The sequence below is a fragment of the Sus scrofa genome, chromosome 14 (assembly GCF_000003025.6).
Source record: "Sus scrofa isolate TJ Tabasco breed Duroc chromosome 14, Sscrofa11.1, whole genome shotgun sequence".
Classification (NCBI taxonomy): domain Eukaryota; kingdom Metazoa; phylum Chordata; class Mammalia; order Artiodactyla; family Suidae; genus Sus; species Sus scrofa.
In genome coordinates this window covers 38,545,347-38,566,057 of record NC_010456.5, presented here as the reverse complement: position 1 = coordinate 38,566,057, position 20,711 = coordinate 38,545,347, and the positions used below count along the sequence as shown (strand labels likewise).

Genomic DNA, 20,711 nt, shown 5'->3' with positions numbered 1-20,711 from the left:
CTGTTGGCACTGGGTGGAAAATCCAGGGTCCGCGTGAGGCCCTCAGTGGCTGCCATCCCAACAGCAGGGGGGGAAATGACTCTCCTGGAGCCGTGACCTCTCACGGGGGCAGGAAACAGCTCCCAAATCTTTCTCTCACTGCTAGTGGGAGCCAACACCCTCTTCCAAGACCCTTGGGTCCAACTTCACCACTAGCTGCTCTGCCCATCTGGGCAAACACCTAAGGCTTGGTTTTCCGGTGTATGAAATCCTGGGTTGGTTGGCTTAAGACAAAGGAAGACCAGGCAAGCTTTAGGGCAACAGCACCGTGTGTTCCACCAGGTGGAAAGAATAACACCCATAGGGCAGCACGCGTGCCTGTGAAGGAAGCCCCCGCCTGACTTCTTGCCCACCTCTGGCTCTCCCCTCCAGTCCTCTGCCTGGGACACCCCTGCGAGTAATCTAACATCACGTGGCCCAGGGTCACAGCATTCTCCTCCACGTGGGCTCCAGTCCTGTAGGGCTTCAAAGGGAACCTCACCCCCTGTTGAGAGTGATGAAAACAGCCCAGCAGGGGAGAGGTGAGGGGGCCACCGGCTGAACAAACAGCAGCCCCCCCCCCGGGGGGGGACCAGGCCTGGCCCTTCCCTTGTGGTCCAAACCTGACACCTGGGTTTTCTTCCGCTGGCTGTGTGACAGGCGTGTAGACAGGCCCTTTGTGTGTCAGCGGTGTACATGCAGGCTGCTGCTGTGTGCACCTTGGCACACACAACAAGGCGAGTATTTGAGTATCCCCCAGGCTGTGGGTGTGGTGTGGCACCAGTGCTGTCCTACCCCGTGGGCAGGTTAAGAACATGTTAAGGCCCAGGGTGGTGAACTGCAGCCCGCAGGTCAAATCCACCCACTGTCTGCTTTTGCACAGCTCATGAGCTGAGTGGTTTTTACATTCTCAAAGAGCTGGGGCAAAAAAAAAAAAAAAAAAAAAAGACTATTTCATGACCTGTGAAAATATGAAATTCAAATTTCAGTGGCTAGAACTAGTTCTGTTAGAACACACACATATTTGCATACTGTCTATGGCTGCTTTCAACCTACAGCAGCAGAGTCAAGCTATAGTGGCAGTTAGAGGAGAGACTGTAGGCCCACAAAGGCTAAAATATTTACTGTCTGCCCTTATCAGGGAGCCTGTGCCTTCAATGTCAGGGTGCTGGTGTGTGCTGCTACCTCTTGCAAAAACTTAAAGTTCTGGAGTTTCCGTTGTGGTGCAGCAGAAACGAATCCAACTAGGAACCATGAGGTTGCAGGTTCGATCCTTGGCCTTGCTCAGTGGGTTAGGGATCTGGCATTGCTGTGGGCTGCGGGGTAGGCTGGCAGCTGTAGCTCCGATTAGACCCCTAGCCTGGGAACTTCCAAATGCCATGAGTATGGCCCTAAAAAGAAAAATAAAAGACAAAAACCCCCTTAAAGCTCAGCTTCAATGAACTTTTCAAGAATTTTATAATTAGAAACTCTAAGGAGAGGCTGTGTTTATTTTGGTACAAATATGTGAGCTTTGGGTTTTGCAACTTTATATTGTGTGTGCTGTGTGTGTGTGTGTGTGTGTGTGTGTGTACCACAATCTTCTACTCACCTCTCACACATCTGTAGTGTTCAGCACATGCTAGGCAAATGGTGGGTACTTAGTTAAGATTTGTGGGGTAAAATCACATGTGTGGTTCTTTCCATCATCTCAACAATTCTGTTAGCAAAGCAATACTCTTGCCCATTTCATAAATGTGGAAACTGAGGCCCAGAGAGGTGTGCCCAACAATACCTGCTCGAGGCTCTTGCCTGGACCATTGACAGTGAGGACAAGATTGACACTGCTTTGCCCGTGGGAAACGTGGGCAAGCATATTATAACATGTCTGCTGGGAGACATCATGCCCCCGCCAGCAGTTTTCTGGGCATCCTAGGTCCCCTGCTGGCTCCACAGGTTTCCCGGCCTTCCTCCCTCGCTAGGGGTCTTGGCAGGCTCCCAGGAGCCTGTGGAAGGATGAGTGGATTTTTCCTTTTTCCGGCAAACTGGGGGCAGGTGTGGAGTGAGCGCTCCCGGAGGGGGCGGCCAGAAAATGACTGAAACTGAACTGGGGGATCCAGTGAGGCTGAACCTTAAAAGGGGGTGCCATGGAGAGTAAGGGGCCTGCTGAAAGGGGGGAAAGGAGAGAGTTTGGGGAGTTAAGAATGCAAGCGAGGGTGCTGGGAATAGAAAAGGAGCCTTGAGCCGGGGTGGGGGGATCAAAGGCCAAGTGGCCAAGTTGGCAGCCTTGGGTGGGCCTATCCTTGCTTCTCAGGACCACGAGTCAGGTCCTGGACAATGTCCCCACCCAGCACTAGCCCGAACCTACAGAATGCCAAACATGAAGCCATGGAAAAAAACCAGCTCCTGCTGCCAGACCCCTGCCCTCCACCAGAGGCGGTCCTGGGATAAACTGGAGAGAATGGGGCAGGGGACGCCTGGTGATTCTCCACTGGGGACTCTGCCTCTTCTGGAAGAATGGGCACTAGGACTCAACAGTCACTTCTACTCTCAGGATAAAATTCAAAGCCCTCCTCACAGCTGCCCAGGGCTGTACATCTTGTCCCCGCTCCAACCTCATCTTGTACCAGCTTCTCTGCATCCCCTGCACTCCAAATGCAACAGATCTGAATGTACTCTGCTCTTCCCACCACAGGGCCTTTGCACTGGCTGTATCCATTGCTGGGAACACTGCTACCCTCACTCATTCTCCAGATTTCTATTCAAACCTGACTTCCTCAGATTAGCCTTTTGTGACCACCCCCAGATCAGGTTTATTTCATGTTCTCAGACCTGCAACTTATTATCTGTGTAATTAATTAGGTGTTTGCTTGCTCTCTGACTACCCTGGAATCTCCAGCATAGGTCCTCCACCAAAAGACCTCTACTGAGGACCCTGGCTGTCTTGCTTCTTGCAGTATTCTAGTGCTTAGCACAGGAGCTGACACGCAGCAGGAGATCTGTAAATCCATGATGGCATGAATGAATGATTGGCATCACTAGTGACTGTCGCCATTACTTGGAGTTTTGGAACCAGATGTACTGAAAAGTAACATTGATGCACCACTTGTTATGAATGCACCTGTGGTTCCATGCTTGGTGACCACTCTGTAGGCACCAGGCAATGTTCTAGAGCAGAGCTGGAAGCTAGAACTTTCTGCAACAATGGCAGTGTTCTGGATCCATGCTGTCCCATACAGTAGCCATGAGATGCATGGACCTACCAAGCACTTGAAATGTGGCTAGTGAGACCAAGGCACTATATTTAATTTTATTTAACTTTAATTAATGTAAATTTAAATAGCACCACGGCTACCATATCGGACAACACAGCTCTAGAGAGAAGGAAAGTGTCCTATTGTCCCCAGGGTTGTTACATGCAGTTCTGTCATCTAGAGAGTCACAATAACTTCCTCAAACCTCAATCAGCTGGTCCTTGGGAGTGAACATGCCAAGGATTCTCTGGCAGATCCCATGAGGCAAGACCTTGTCCTCCCCCACTGCCCACCAAGCTTGTCATAGACCACCAGGCAACAATGACTCAGGGAGCACTCCACGGTGATGGCGAACAAGAATGCTGAGAGTGGGACCTGACCATTTTGATCACCGCCATCACCTATCACCCGACACCAGGACTGCCACCAACCTCATTCTCTCCATTGTTACCAGCCCATCACCAACACCCCCGAGAACACCACCAACACAACCATCAACACCACTCCCACCAGTTCCACAATCAGTGCTACCACTGACATTGCCACCAACGCTTTCTCCTCCATCATTACCACCGCCGCCAGCACCAACACCACCAACCCCCTCCCCCCATCATTAGAACCACCATCGCATCACCCCAACACTACCATCACTTAGAACCAGAATAAGATACCAGTCAAGAGTTTCAGCTCTGGAAATCAATTGTCTGGGCTTAAATCCCAGCTCTAAGATTTTTTTTTTAGGGCTGCAGGTGTGGCATATGAAAGAGGTCAGATTGGACCTGCATCTGTGAACTATGCCACAGCTCACAGCAATCCCGGATCTTTAAACTACTGAGCAAGGCCAGGGATCGAACCTGCATCCTCATGGATACCAGTCGGGTTAGTAACTAGCTGAGCCACAAAGGGAACTCCTCTTTCAGCCTCTTTGAGACTCAATTTCTTCATCTGCAAAATGGGTCGACAACTACTACTACCACCACTACTATGAACAGTAAGACTGGCTGTAATGATGGGAAAAAATCAAATGGGGAAGTGCATGGAGAGCCCTTTCACTGTGATGATTTGAGTGCTAATGCTCTTCTAGGCTCTGTGTTCAGTGAGCACAATTTTATTTAATTTTCACACAGCTGTGAGAGACATCAACCCATCCATTTTGCAGATGAGGAAACTGAGACTCAGAGAGGTGATATAACTTGCCAAGAGCCCTATACCTAATATAAGAGGCTGGATCAGAACACAAGTCTTAAATTGGACTAAGCCAGACTGTCCCTTTTTCTGAGGGTTGGGGGCAGACCAGCAGATTGGCTTTCTGCAGATCTGGGCTCTCTCCTCAGGGATGCTGGGGGCATTTCAGCATCCCACTGAAAGGTGGTGTGGTGATAGTGATGGTGGTAGTGGGGTGGGGAGGGTAGCGAGTCCACTCACCTGTGTCCTGGCGAAACTGGTGCATGGACTGCAAGTCGATGATGTAGGGCACCAACTGGGCGTCCACCTGCCCCAGGACCACGGAACCCCGGGCATCCTCCTTAAGCACGTTCTCGATGTGGTGGCACACAGTGGCCGTGTAGGGCCGCCAGCGGCTGTGCTCATTCAGCCACTCCCACACCACCACCCGGGCCACATTCTGCGGTGGGAAGCCCAGCCCGTTCACCGGCACCATCACGCCCTGGCCTGGCTGTGACATGGCCGCTGTTGCCTCAGGGGCCAGGACCCCGCTATATTCCTGGCCCAGCTCCTTTTGGGCCTGGGATCCGGTGGGGAAATTCCTCTCTCCCCAGGGAGGACAGCAAGGACTGTCTGGCCTCCTTTCTAACTCCTGGCCCTCTCTGAGGCCCAGAGGCCTCAGTTAAAGGAGTGTGGGATGGTGTTCCAGGCTCCAAGGACCCCTTGGCGGCAGAGCTGTCTCAGATAAAGGTGCTTCTCTGGATGAGCAAGTGTCTTTCTTCTGATGGGGAAAACGGCGCTCTCAATTCCTTGGTGTCCCCAGCTCAGATCAGGGAGTGAGGCAGACGCCACTACTTTAGGTCCGGGCTCTCTCCTGCTGGTCTCCCGTTCTTCCTGGCCGCGCAGGGCCTGTCACCCAGGAGGCCCGGCCCAGCCTGCTGTTCTCTGCAGCGCCCGGCCAGCCCTCTGCGCTCCCAACTGCGTCCCAGACCCCGAGCCTGGCTCCAGTTGGGCTGCTTGCCTTGCCTCGGGTCCGCCCCCCCCGACGGCTTCTGTTGAAGGGGGGCGTCCCCGTCCCCCTTGTTCCGGATCCACAGCGTCCTGGAAGGCCTGAGTGGCTGAAGAACGCACGGGGGAGGGGGGAGGCGCGTATCCCCAGCCTGGCGGCCCGGGCAGCGGCTCCCGGAGCTGGGCTAGGGGACGAGGGGGGCGGGGGCCCGTGGGCACGCCCCACCCCACTCGTGCTCGCGACCTGCCAGGAAACAAGAAGGGGAGAGGGCCCTTTAAGAATAGAGCGCGGCACCCCCTCCCCCCTTCCCGGGAGAGCAATCGGCTGAGAACAATGGGGAACCGATGGGGGGGGTGAGCAAGGGGGGCTAAAGGGGGTCGCGTGGTCTCGGTCCCTAAGGGCAGGCCTGAAGGGAGGGATGGGGCTGCGGGCGAAATTTTCCGAGCCTCCTCGCCTGCGGCGCCCCCTCCTCAGCTCCCTGAGCGCTCCCCTCCCCCGGGGCCCGCACGCCCAGCCGAGGGATGCAGGGTGCGCGGGGATATGCGAGGATGCGCGGCGCTGCAGGCGCGGCCCAGGGCCCCTCGGGGGTCGCGTCACCGAGGAGGCGAAGCCGGGAGCTGGATGGTCAATGCCTTCCGCCCTGGGGGTAACAGTCCCCCTTCTCCAGCCCAGACCTCCCCAAAGCGCGCGCGGACCTCCCAAAGGAGCCGGGGGTGGGGTCCCCAAGCACCCCGCGCTCTCACCGCTTCTCCTCTGCTCTGCCTTCTTCTCCGGCTCAAGCTCCAGCCCGGCCGCCTCCTGGGCTCCCCCCGGAGTGGGAGGGAGCCTCGGTCCCGCCTCCGCGCCCTTTCTCTCCCAGGCCGCGCACCAGGGCGCTGGGCTTTCGGCGTGCGGACCTACTACCCTGCCGACCGACGGACGCGTGTGCCTGCTGCCGGACGCCGGAATCCCGCGGGTGGGAGGCGGCCGCGGCCGCGCTCAGGGGAGGGAAGGGGGAGGGGGCGGAGAAGGAGGAAGGGGAGGAGACAGACCGCGGCCCTAAACGCTGACACGCGAGTCCCCGGGGCGCCCCATATCCTGGGCTAGGCCCACCTGGGACCCCAGGAGGCCTCCTGACCCCAGCATGGTGCGAAGTATGGACTGGGGTGTCCATGGAGTGCCAGCTTGAATCTTAGTCATGGGTTACATTCCAGTTGCCCAGTCCAGGGCCTGTACACAATAGATGCTCAATAAATGCTTGAACAAATGACTAAGATCCAGAGATTGTTTAAAGAAAGATTTTGGAGGAGGGTAAGGGTAGGCCCACCGCCATATCATTCAGGGATGCTGCAAACAACAGGTGCTCAATAAATGCCAGATGAGGTTTGGCTGGATGAAAAGGGAGGCAGGTGGTGGCAGTAGCTCAAGTGTTAATGGGATGGCCAGCCCTCCTGTCCCTGGCAAGCTGGATGCAACTGAGAACCGCATAACATCTGGCAAGGGGATGGACCACCCGGAGCCTGTGGGTGTTTAGATTAGGGAGGATGAAGGATGTGTCCGGGAACTCCAGCCTGGGCGGCAGATGGGGGTCAGCGGTCTGTTGGAGCCTGTCCAGCACGGCCCACGCTCCTCTTCCTCTCCAGGGCAGATGGTGATGAACGGGACAAAGTCAGGGCAGACTGCTCAGGGGAGATTTCCCAGAACCTAACTCAATTCCCCAGCTAACTGGAGTGACTGCCTCTTCTCCAGGCCCCTGTTTTCTCCTGCAGCCCAGTGCCCAAGGGCCTCTCCAGATTGGGCTGTGATTCTGTTTGCTTGTGCCTGCTGCAGACTAAAGAGAGCGGCTCTGTCGGAGGGCAGGGCCAGCTCTGCAGTGCTATTGCTCCAACAGGATGGTTGAGCTCTGGGCATTTAGCCTAGGATTTCCAGGGGTCCATGAAGCCCCGCCCTCCCCTTACAGACAAACTTACATGTCTGTACTTTTTTTTTTAGCAGGGCTCTGGCTTTCAGCAGATTCTTCTCCACGGAGGTTGTGACCCCAAAGATTCAGAGTTGATGCTGTAACACCCTTATGTTACAGACAAGGATCTGAGGATTCCGGGATGGAGAAGAAACTGGCTCAAAGTTACATGGAAATTTAGCAGCAAGTTGGAAAGAACCCATGACTCCAGACTGTATAATGCTATTTAAGGTCTGACTAAATGTCACCTCCTCCAGGAAGCCTTCCCTGAACTTGTCCCATCTTCCTCTGTGTTCCTTTGCACATACCTTGATGTGACACCCTATATCACAATGAGCCACTTCAATGGAATTTGTCCCTGCTAGAATGAGCCATCCATGAGATCGGAGACTGTGTCTTACTCATCTTTGTGTGGTGTGGCTGGTGTTTATTACTTAATCGCTATCGTTTATTGAGTACCTATTATGTGCCAAGGCACTTTTGTAATGCTCATTCCATTTCACAGTTGTCCCACAAGGTAGGTAATATTGTCCTCATTTCACATATGGAAAAAAATCTCCTGGAGCTCAGAGGTTTGCCCAAGTTCCCACAGAGAGTGAGTGGTAGTGCTGAGATTTGAATCCCAAACCCTTTTGCACCTCCCACTTCACCAGTGGTGTTTTTTTCAGTCGTTAATGAATAGCATCCCGCTGAGGATCTGGAGCAGCAGGGCCCTAATGGCCCCCTCTCCACTGGGCTCTGGAGCATCTGGAAGTACAAAGCCCTGCTCCCAGGGCTTCCTGGGAGAAAAGGATTCTAAGGAGGTGAAAGGAATCTTTGAGGAGCTCACAAACCCCTGGGGAGATGGCTCAGACACCAGTAGAGAAGCCAGTAGAACAAAAGCAATCCATCATGAACTCTTTAAAATTTACTGTATGCCTGCATGACATGCCTAGCAGAGGAATCCCAGGATTTTCTCTTCTGTGTGTTTCTGTCTTGCTTCCTTGCGGCCATAATACCAGCTGAGGTCGTCAGTACAATTACTTCCAACTGATGAGATGGGAGAAGACAATTCTGCTACTTTTCTAGATCTTTGAGTTACACATCCAACCTGGGTCTGACTATGCTTCTTTAACCTGTATATGAGGGAACTTCCATATGTGTGGGTGCAGCCCTAAAAAGCAAAAACAAAGAAACATTGTTGGTGGGCATGTGAATTGGTGCAACCATGTTGGGAAATAGTCTGGCTTTATCTCCTAAAGCTGAGCAGATACATATCCTATGACCCAGCAATTTTCTTTTCTTTTTTTTTTTTTTTTTTTTTTTTTGCTTTTTTAGGGCCACACCTGTGGCATATGGATGTCCCCAAGCTAGGGGTCTAATTGGAGCTACAGCTCCCAGCCTACACCACAGCCATAGCAACACGCTGGATCCGAGCCGCGTCTGCGACCTACACCACAGCTCATGACAATGCCAGATTCTTAACCCACTGAGCAAGGTCAGGGATTGAACCCTCAACCTCGTGATTCCTAGTCGGATTCACTTCCATTGTGCCACGATGGGAACTCCTAACCTAGCAATTCAAATCCAAAGTACCCACTGTGGAAAAATTCTTGCCCATCTACACCAAGAACTACATGGAAGACTATTCACGGGGGTGCTGGCCACAGTAGCCCAAATTGGGAAACACCCACGTCCCCATCTATGGGAGAGCAGATGAATAAATTCCCATGATAAAATATTACTTGGCAGTCAACATAAAGGAACTATGGCCACATGTTGCAATGTGGGTGGATCTCAGAGAGAGAATATCCAATGAAATATGTTCCATTACATGCACACAATATCCTTTCGATTAAGTTAAAAGCAACTAGGGAGTTCTCTTGTGGCACAGCAGGTTAAGGATCTGCGGCATTGTCACTGCAGTGGCTTGGTTCACTGCTGTGGTGTGGGTTCAATCCCTGGCCCAGAACTTCTGCATGCTGCAGGTGTGGCCAAAAAATGAAAACAACTAAAAGTATACACGCATATGCAGTAATAAACTATAAAAAGCATACAAGGAGGAATAAGTTTAGGATTCAAGATGAGGATTAAGTGAGGACATCATGCTGGGGCAGAGGGAACTATGTGGTTAGAGGTGGATTATTGTCAAGGCTGTAGCTTTTGTTTTGAGTAGTGGTTTCACAGGTGTTTATTGCATTACTAAATTTAATAATTAAATGCTGATGAGTAGGGCTATGGATTAAGGATTATGATTAACGCTCCCCCCCTTATTTTTTGTGAACCCAGGTTAAAGGAAAAAAGCAAGCAAGTAGGGGAGGGGCTAGAGCATGCTGCTGATGGGGCAGGGGCAGGGTTTAAATTTTCAATCTGTCAAGGAAGGCGTCACTGGGGTGACATCTGAGCCAAGACTTGAAGGAGGGAGGTAGTGAACCACAGGTTAGATCTAGGGAAGGGCGGTGTCCTTGGCAGAGGGCAAAGCAAGTGCAAAGGCCCTGAGGTGGGAGTGTGTTTGGCATGCTCCAGGAATGACAGCGGGGTCCATGGGCTGGAGGGAGGGAATGTGGGCACATGTTGTGCATGGAGTGGGGAATAAAGCAGGCTTTGGGGAGAGGACAGAGAAAATGGTCCAGGGTTGCCCAAAGAGCCCAGATCCCGGATCTGCTCTTCTCAGCTGTTCAATTTTTTTTTTTTTCTGGGATTCCACAAGACACATGTTTCCTTAAGGTAGTCTAACTGGCTTCTTCCTTGAGGTGATTTAACTGGGTTTCTATTACTTTCTCATTCTTTAACCAGTGAGTCCTACCTGGTTAAAACACTGAGCCAGTCTGGCCCAGAAAATCCTGGTGTGGGTTTCTTCAGGAGAGGTTCTTTCTTTTCTTTTCTTTTCTTTTCTTTTTTTGGTGGTGCCCACACATGTGAAAGTTCCCAGGCCAAGGACTGAACCTGCACCACAGCAGTGACCTGAGCCACAGCAGTAGCAATGCCAGGTCCTTAACCTGCTGTGCTACAGGGGAACTTCAGGAGAGGTTTCTTAAGAGATCAGGGCAAATGGGATTTCTTCTGCAATGCAGTAGAAAAACCACTCAGAGGGACATATGTGAAGACCCAGACCAGCATCAGACATGTGGCATGGAATGGTCATTAGTCCATTCATCGAGTGCTTTCTAAGCATCAGAGTTTAATAAACCTTTTCCCATCCTCTGGGTATTATTACTACAGACTTTAGAGATGGAGTGACTGGGCCTCCGGGGAGGTTATGACATACACAGCTGGCAGCTGAGTGGGAAAATCCTGTGGATAGGAGGCCTCTGACCCAATTCCATTGCTTTGTCCTCTTCTTTGGGTAATCCGGGGGGGGGGTGAGTTCTTGCCACTTCTTCCTCTTCTCCAGCCCCAGGGCAATCTGGAGGCCAGCAGGCAGCCAGGTGGGGTGGGCGCACCCCATCCGGGACTCGCGAAGTCTCCAGCACAGAGGGAAGGGACCCAGAGATAGAATGGGGCTCAGAGTTGGATGCGGCGGGCATGTGGCAGGGGTGCGGTGCAGCTCTGGAAATTAGGCAGAGCTGGTCCGTCTGGGGAAGGCGAGGCGGAGAGAGGAGCTCCAACTTTCTCCAGGATCCTAGGGCATTTTTTTCCTCCTCTGGAAACCGCCAACTCGATCCCCAAAGGGGAAACGGAGGGGAGGGCTGCGAAATGAAATTGGAGTGGGTGCATAGCTCCCCCTGGTGGCCTATGTTGGGACCAGCGCTCTAATACTGGAGGGATTGCCAGGTAATACATTTAAATTTTTTTTTTTATTGTGGTCAAAACGCCTAACTTAGAGTTTATCATTTTAACCACTTCTAAGCGGACAGCTCGGTCGTGCTAAGCATATTCAAATTGTCGTGCAGCCGATCTCCAGGACGTTTTCGTCTCGTAGAACTGCAGTCCTGTGAAACTCCCCATTCCTCCCGTTCCTCCCCTTCCCCAGAGCCCCTGGCAACGTCACCATTCTACTACCTCTACAAATTTGACTATGCTAGATACGCATAATAATGGACTTCTACAGTATTTGTCTTTCTGTGACTGGCTTATTTTACTTAGCATAATTCCCTCAGGTTTCTTTCATGTTGTAGCAAGAGTCAAGAGTTGCCTTCCTTTTTAAGGCTGAGTCATATTCCATTGTTCCTAAAGGCCACATTTTGTTTGCTTGCACCTCTTGGCTATTATGAATAGTGCCGCTATGAAGATGGATGTACAAATAACTGAAATCTAGCTTCCAGTTCTTTCCAGAAGTGGAACTGCTGGATTATATGTGCTGCTTTGAGTGTCCTTCCCACCCCACCCCCCATTCATATATGGAATCCTGAAGCCCACATTGTGATTCTGTTTGGAGAAACGGCTTTTAGGAGGTCTTATAAAAAGAGGAAGAGACAGTTCTCTCTCTTTTCCCCATCTTCATTCAGAGGCCATGTGGGGGCACAATGAGAAAATGGTCATCCACAAACCAGGAGAACTCTCACCGGAACCTGACCAAACTGGGACCGTGATCTTGGACTTCTGGCCTCTAGAACTGTGGGAAAATACATTTCTATCGTTTTAAGCCCCCCAGTCTATGGTATTTTGTTATGACAGCCAAAGGAGCCTAGGCTGACTAGTACAGTTTGGTAAATCTACTTTCAGTTTTTGAGATACCACCTTATTGTTTTCTCCCACAGCTACATCATTTTACACTCCCACCAACAGGGTAAAAATGTTCTAAATTCTCTGCATCTTCACCAATATTTGTTATTTACGTTTTTTTTTCTTTTGGCTTTTTAGGGCTGCACCTGTGGCATATGGAGGTTCCCAGGCTAGGGGTCGAATCAGAGCTACAGCTGCCGGCCTACACCACAGGCCCACAGCAATGCGGGATCTGAGCCACATCTATGACCTACATCACAGCTCACGGCAATGCTAGATCCTTAACCCACTGAGTGAGGTCTGGGATCGAACCCGCATCCTCTTGGATACAAGTCAGGTTCTTAACTGGCTGAGCCACAATGGGAACTCCTCGATTTTTTTTTTTTTTTTTTGATAGTAGCTTTCCTCATGGATGTTTCAGGTAATTTTTCTCTCAAACATTCAGTGAAGGCTTACTGTGTATCCAGCCCTGAGCTAAGCAGGTCACATGTTTGCTGTCATTTAATCCCCATGTTAGCAAATAAAACTGTTGCATCACCCACATTTGCAGATAAGGAAACTGAGGCACAGAGGCCAGAGGATACAAGTAACTAACTTGTCAGTAATACATCAAAGGGCTCCAACTTGGGTGGGTGTCTCTTTACAGCCCAGGATCTTGATAGAAATCCTATTAGTCTTCGTGATGATGGTGGTGGTGATGACAGTTAGTGGTCACAGAACAATATCCCGCACCAGGCTTTTACTTATATATTTAACCTTCACCTTTACATTTATATTTAACCCTTTTACATAAATATTCCTTCACCTTTTACATACATATTTAACCCATTTAAGCTTTGTAGCAAAGCTATGAGATATAATATTACTATCCCCATTTAACAGATGAGGAAACTAAGGCACAGAACACTCAAGTTGCAGGCTCAAGGTCAAATGGCCACTGAGCAACAGGCAGGATTTGAAGCCAGTGTCCTATTTTGCCTTTCTATGGGCACACATAGCTTCAAGCAAATCCTGTTTATGAAAATCCAAATCCTGGAGTTCCTGCTGTGGCACAACAGGATTGGCAGCAGCTTAGGACAGTTGGGACAGAGGTTCGATCCCCGGCCAGCACAGTGGGTTAAGGATCTGGCGTTGCTGCAGATCTGGGGCTTGGATCTGATCCCTGGCCCGAGAACTCCACAGGCCCTTGGGGCAGCCAAAAAAGGAAAATAAATAAATAAAATAAAAACAAATCCTTGCAAAGTAAAAGTGAGGGAGAGACTATTTGCTATTTGCTGGAGTAAAAGCATCCCCACTGTAACTCTCCGTGGTGTGTATGTGATGCTGTTCAGATTGCAAAGGATTCTCACAGCTCAGTGGAATTAATTGTTTTGTTTTGTTTTGTTTTGTTTTTTGTCTTTTGCCATTTCTTGGGCTGCTCCTGCAGCATATGGAGGTTCCCAGGCTAGGGCTCTAATTGGAGCTGTAGCCGCCAGCCTACGCCAGAGCCACGTCTTTGACCTACACCACAGCTCATAGCAACACTGGATCCTTAACCCTCAGTGGGATTAATCTTCATGCCACCTTTGTTGAAAAGGGATTGGGGAGTTCCCGTGGTGGCGCAGTGGTTAATGAATCCGACTAGGAACCATGAGGTTGCGGGTTCGGTCCCTGCCACTTGCTCAGTGGGTTAACGATCCGGCGTTGCCGTGAGCTGTGGTGTAGGTTGCAGACGCGGCTCGGATCCTGCGTTGCTGTGGCTCTGGCGTAGGCCAGTGGCTACGGCCCCAATTGGACCCCTAGCCTGGGAACCTCCATATGCCGTGGGAGCGGCCCAAGAAATAGCAAAAAAAAAAAAAAAAAAAAAAAAAAAAAAAAAAAAAGAAAAGGGATTGGTTTGGAGTAGGAGAGGGCCCAAGTCTGACATGATATCATCTCCAGTTTCTGGGAGCTGGTACTCCAACCCTGGGCTCCCAAGAAAAGCTCAGGCATTTGTATCAAAAAAGCCAAATTTGACTCTGGCTTCCTTTTTTTGTTTGTTTAAGTTTTAATTTTAAAATCATTTTGGGCCTATACAGAAGTTGCAAAGAATGCAATGAATTCTTGTATAGCCTTCACCCAGATTCTTCAAATGTTAACATTTTACCATATTTGCTTTCTCTTGCTCCCCACACCTTTCTCTCTTCAACTGATTGGATGAGGCCCACCGTCACTATGGAAAGTTGTTTGCTTTACTCAGTCTACTGATTTAAATGCTAATCACATGGAGTTCCTGTCATGGCTCAGAGGTTAACGAATCTGACTAGGAACCATGAGGTTGCAGGTTCGATCCCTGGCCTCGCTCAGTGGGTTAAGGATCCAGCATTGCCCTGAGCTGTGTTGTAGGTTAGCTGTGGTGTAGGTTGAAGATGTGGCTCAGATCCCGAGTTGCTGTCGCTGTGGCTGTGGTTGTGGCATAGGCCAGCGGCTACAGCTCCAATTAGACCCTTGGTCTGGGAACCTCCATATGCCATGGGTGTGGCCCTAGAAAAGGCAAAAAGACAACAAATAAATAAAGAAACAAATGCTAATCACATCTAAAAAACCTTCACAACAACATCTTGACTGGTTTATGACAAACATCTGGGCACTATAGCCTAGCCAAGGGAACACATAAAATTACCCAACCTAGGAGTTCCCACTGTGACTCAGCAGGTGAAGAAACTGACATAGTGTCTGTGAGGATATGGATTCAGTCCCTGGCCTCGCTCAGTGGGTAAAGGATCCGACGTTGCAGCAAGTTGTGGTGTATGTCACTGACGTGCATTGCTGTGGCTGTGGTATAGGATGGCAGCTGCAGCTCCCATTAGACCCCTAGCCCAGGAACTTCCATAACTTCCATGTTGTAAAAAGAAAAAAAAAATTACCCAACCCAGTTATCAAGGCTATTTCATCCTTCTGCTTTTCTGTCCTAGACATGTTGATATTTCAGCCTTAGCACTGTCACCTCAAGGTTACAAAATGGCTGCTGAAGCTCCAGAAATCACAATCTCAGACACAATACTGTCAGAGCAGGAGGGGAGAGATAAGATTAGAAAAGTCTTTCCCTTGCCCACCTCTCTCTTAATGGACAGTCTGGGAATAGACTGGAAGACAGTCTTCCCAGGATCCCTTAGCAGACTTTCCTCTATGTTTAATTGGCCAGAATGAGGTCACATGTCCATCTCTAGACCAAACACTGACAAGGGAGGCACGGGATGCCAGAACTGGCTCAGACTAATCAAGACTCATCTCCTAGATTGTGGAAGATTTGGGGGAGCAAGGCAAAATGGAGAAATGACTGCTGGATAGGCAACCAAGAGCACTGCCGCAGACTTGATGCAGCTTAAATGTGGAGGAATCAACCAATGGATGACTGACACTTTTTTTTTTTTTTTTTTTTTTTTGTCTGTTTATGGCTGGACCCAAGGAATATGGAGGTTTCCAGGCAAGGGGTCGAATCGGAGCTGTAGTTGCCAGCCTACACCACAGCCACAGCAATGTAGGATCTGAGCCACGTCTGCAACCTACACCACAGCTCAAGGCAACATGGGATTTTTTTTTTTTTTTTTTTTTTTTGTCTTTTTGCTATTTCTTTGGGCTGCTCCTGCGGCATATGGAGGTTCCCAGGCTAGGGGTCGAATCGGAGCTGTAGCCCTCGGCCTACGCCAGAGCCACAGCAACGCGGGATCTGAGCCATGTCTGCAACCTACACCACAGCTCACGGCAACGCCGGATCCTTAACCCACTGAGCAAGGCCAGGGACCGAACCACAACCTCATGGTTCTTAGTCGGATTCGTTAACCACTGCGCCACGACGGGAACTCCAACATGGGATCCTTAGCCCACTGAGTGAGGCTAGGGATTGAACCTGCATCCTCATGATTACTGGTGAGCCACAACAGGAACTCCATGGATGGCGGACACTTGGTAGAGGCAAGAGTCCCAGAAAGGAAGGTAAGTGTGTAGAGAGTTGGCTTGGGTCTCCTTTGCAGGTTTAGCTCTCCGGGCTTGCCCAGTGCCCTGGACATTTCACAGACCACCTGGGGGACCCCACCAGGTCAGGTAGAAAGGGCAGCCCTGATACAGAGGAAGAAGTGACCACCACCAACCGTTGTCCTCTTGGCTATGACAATCTGGCTCTGTCCCATGGCCTCCCAGCCTGGGCTCTGGCCAACCCTCTGACACCTGGACAGCCATCTGCTGTTCTAGAAGCTGAGTCTGCAGGGGGAGACTGGAGATTTCTCCAGCAAGGAGGAGGCAGAGGGAGAGATTGGGGAGGAGGAGCTCTTGACCCCAGTGCTAACAGCCAGAAAGAGAGGTCAAGGGCATGCTGAAATGGGCTGGAAAATTCAATCCTCATAGGACACTTTCCAAGCCTTTTCATGTTTATTATCTTGTTTAAGTATCCCCACAGGCAAGGGAGGATGGGATTTTTCTCAGGGTAGGGATGGGGCTCTGGAGGGCCAGAAAGTCCAAAAGCCTTGCCCAGGGCCACAAGATGAGCTTTCCTAGTACTGCTATAAGGAATTACCCCAAACATGGTGGCTTTAAACAATACCCCTGGAGTTCCCGCTGTGGTGTAGTGGTTGACGAATCCTACTAGGAACCATGAGGTTGTGGGTTCGATCCCTGACTCACTCAGTGGGTTAAGGATCCAGCGTTGCCATGAGCTGTGGTGTAGGTTGCAGACATGGCTCAGATCCCACGTTGCTGTGGCTCTGAAATAGGCTGGTGGTTCAGCTCTGATTCGACCCCTAGCCTGGGAACCTCCGTATGCCATGGGAGTGGCCCTAGAAAAGGCAAAAAGACAAACAAAACAAAACGAAACAAACAAACAAAAACAATACACCTTTATTATCTTACAGTTCTGAGGTCAGAAATCCTGAAGTCAAGGTCGGCAAGGCCTGCATTCATTTTGGAGGCTCCTGGGGACAGTCTGTTTCTTTGCCTTTCCAGCTGCTAGAGGCCACCTGCACTGCTTGGCTCATGGTCCCTTCTTCCATCTTCAAAGCCAGCAGCACAGCATCTTCCAATCACACTGCCTTCCCTCAGTGTGAGCTCCTGCCTCCCTCTTCTCAGGATCCCTGTGATTACACTGCCCCCCCCCCCCGGAGAATCCAGGACACTCTTCCCATGTCAAGATTCAACGTGATCATATCTGCAGGGGCCCCCGAACTGCTGCCACTGGGGCGTGCAAGGCACAGGCAGGATCTGTCTGGGACAGCAGCCACAGTGAAACTGCTGAGATGGGCAAAGGGGCAAGGTAGGGGCTCTGAAGGTCTCAGCTGGATAGCTGTGAGAGGCTGAATCAGAGGCATCCACATCCTGATCCCCACACCTGACAAACACATTATCCCCATGGCCAAAGGGTCTGTTATGTTACTTTTCTGTGCCTCTGTTTTCTCATCTGTAAAATGGGAGTGATGATAATAGACACCTGTCCCCTAGGTTGTGGAGTACGAGGATTCAATGATTTAATGAATGCTGAGTTCTCAGAACAATATCTGGTTATGGTAACTTCAATACATGTTAGCTTGCTTTTTTTTTTTTTTCTTTCATTCATTTTTCTTTTTTTTTTGGCTGTACCCACGGTATGTGGAAGTTCCCGGGCCAGGGATCAAATGCATACCACAGCAGGGACTTGAGCCACAGCAGTGACAATGCCGGATCCTTAACCAGCTGAGCCACCAGGGAATTCCTGCTTTGTTTGTTTGTTTGTCTGTTTGCTTTTGTCTTTTTAGGGCCCCACCCACGGCATATGGAGGTTCCAAGGCTAGGGGTCTAATCAGAGCTGTAGCCACCGGCCTACACCACAGCCACAGCAACGCCAGATCTGAGCTGCATCTGTGACCTACACCACAGCTCATGGCAACGCTGGATCCTTAACCCACTGAGTGAGTCAGGGATCGAACCCTCAACCTCACGGTTCCTGGTCAGATTTGTTTCCATTGCGCCACGACGGGAACTCCTGTTTGTTTGTATTTAATGGAAGGCATGATAGCCCATCATTTACTCTCTACCGGTTTGCTTTGCTGTCTCCTAACTTTGGGGTCTGATGGTGTCAGGGTTTTTGACACGAAGCCACCGCAACAGACAAGCTTGGAATTGCAGTGGCTAAACACAATGACCTCCTCATTCACTTGAAGGCTGAAGAGGGTGGGTAGCCCTCCTCCACTCAGAGCTTGTGGCCTCCAGGGTCCAGGCGGTGGGGGAGAGATGAAGCCGCTCTTCTCATCTTTTGACAACAGCCCTCAACTGCCTCAACCCGGAAGACACATGTCAGTTTCACCCCAGTCCTTTGGCTGGAATGAGGCAGGCACAGTCACAAATGGGATGGTCAGTGCCACCTGGGGGAAGATGGCATCTCGAGAGGGACAGAGGAGGCACCTGATGCAGCCTGAGGGTCAGGGAGGCTTCAGTGAGGGAGAGACCACCAACCCTGCAACAGAAGCCTGTCTATGATAATAATCCTGGGTATGGCCCTAGGATTAACCTTGCAGGAGACACAGGTTTCAACACTCAGGGTGGGAAACTGAGTCTGGGTTTAGTCCAGAGAAAGAAGGATGGGTAAAAGTGGGGTGATTCATTGAGGATCTGGAAGAGACCCCCTAAACCAAGGTTCTTAACCGGGGGCTGACAGACCCTTTGAACTTGGATGGAAAAAAAAAACCCAATATCTTTATTCTCATTAACCTTTAACCAAAATATAACACCTCCTTCCACTATGAATGTAGGCAACAACCCCCAGTGGTACTGGTAGTGGGTGAGGCTGTGCCAGTCAGTAGAAATTTTTCAGTGTTATGTTTAGCCTGTTGGAGCCATCTCAAAAAATGGGTCACCTTGACTTATCAGTACTTGGAAATAATGGCCCTAATTAGACTGGAGTCTTCATTTTAATCTGTGACCAGGGGCTGGGCTAATTGGTGGGGGCCCTGGAAGCTGTAGCTGAGGGGTTTCTGTATCTGCCAGGCTCTCAGGTGGCATTGCAATGCCTCAAGTTGAGGGTCTTTCTCAGGGGCTCAAATCATTATATCTGGAGGGAGGGTCACCTGGCCCGGGTTGGGGTTGGGGAGCTGCAGCTCGGGTCAGGGCTCAGCTGGGAGTATCCTGGAGGTTTCTTATCACTTGAGGGAAATATTTCTGTTTTTGATGATCCGTGGTTGTTGGAATTTTTCCTCCATGCCAGCTGAGATCCACAATCTAGCTCCCAAAGCTGGATTTTCAGGAGTCCATATAGTTAAGGAGTTAAACACTTAGAATTTGGAGGCAGAGAGGCCTAGGGTAGAATCCCACCAGCCTACTTACGTGTTGCTGGCCCTTTGGCCAGGGATCTGACTTCCCTGGGCCTCAGTTTCCTTATTTGTAAAATGAGGAAAATGGTACCCAACCCAGAAGGCAGTTTGTTTGTTTGTTTGTTTTTCTTTTTAGTGCCACACCTGTGACATATGGAAGTCCCCAGGCTAGGGGTTGAATCGGAGCTGCAGCTGCCAATCTATGCCACAGCTTGCGATGACAACAGATTCTTAACCCACTGAGTGAGGCCAGGGATTGAACATGCATCCTCATGGATATTAGTCGAGTTCTTAACCCACTGGAGCCACAATGGGAACTCCCAGTTTTTTTGTTTTCTGGTTTTTGGTCACATCTGTGGCATGCCGAAGTTCCCCAGGGTCAGGGAATAAACCCATGCCACAGTAGTGACAATGCCAGATACTCAACCTCCTGAGCCACCAGGGAACTCCCAGAAGGCAGTTTTGAGGCTTGAAGGCAACAAGGCACATTTGCCTCCTTTCTTGGACAGAGGTTAAGTAGTTGCTGAGTACATAGAGGCCACTCTCACGGTGTCCTCTCACCTGGGCCAGCAGGTTCCTCCTCTCCCCTCCTCCCTGGGCTTTTATACTGCGACACTGGTGGGTCCTGTCCTTCCAGCCATCCAGCCTTTTTTTTGTTTTTTGTCTTTTGTCTTTTGAGGGCGGCACTAGCGGCATATGGAGGTTCCCAGGCTAGGGGTCTAATCAGAGCTACAGCTGCCAGCCTACACCACAGCCACAGCAATGCCAGATCTGAGCCGCAGCTGCAACCTACACCACAGCTCATGGCAATGCCAGATCCTTAACCCACTGAGCAAGGCCAGGGATCAAACCTGCAACCTCATGGTTCCGGAACTCCTCATCCAGCCTTTTAAATCAAGATGAGCAGTGAGGCATGCACTGCCCATTCATGGGGACATTTTTGACTCCGTGTCATTCTGAAATAGCAGGCTGGGCAGTGCCCGGAGAATAAGCTTTGCTAATGGAGTTTCTGTCTTGGCGTTGGGCCTGTCTGGACTGTTTACTGCAGGAGACTTGGAGGACACAGATCAGGGAGGGGGAAGAAGGACTTGGAGCCTCTAGTTGCTGCAGGAGCCCTGCAAAGGCAGGTGGAAGAGAGTGAGACTCTCTGGCATAGTGCAGAATCTCCTCCCAGGGGCTCCTGGGGTGTGAACTTGGGGATGAATCTTGGCCAAGACCCAAGACCTGGGCAGTGACCTCAGGCGAGAGAGGAGCTCAACTTTCCCCTGTGTCAGAGGGAGATGAAACTCTGTGGGCAAGAATCAAAGGAGATGATCTGAAGGAGGCACTCCATGCCAGGCACTGGGGACACGGAAATGATCAGGATGCTCAGAGCTGAGCCCAGCTTGACCTTTGCAGAGTGAAGAATGAAG

At 50.7% G+C, this 20,711-nt stretch overlaps 1 protein-coding gene across 1 annotated transcript in view; it reads right to left on the bottom strand.

Moving 5' to 3' along the window:
* The window catches only part of DTX1 (deltex E3 ubiquitin ligase 1), a 40,086-nt gene extending 33,733 nt beyond the window's left edge, over positions 1-6,353 (bottom strand). Inside the window, 2 exon segments of the mRNA XM_021072393.1 lie at positions 4,677-5,667; positions 6,168-6,353. Coding sequence (XP_020928052.1) covers positions 4,677-4,935 — 259 coding nt within the window. The 5' untranslated portion in view covers positions 4,936-5,667; positions 6,168-6,353.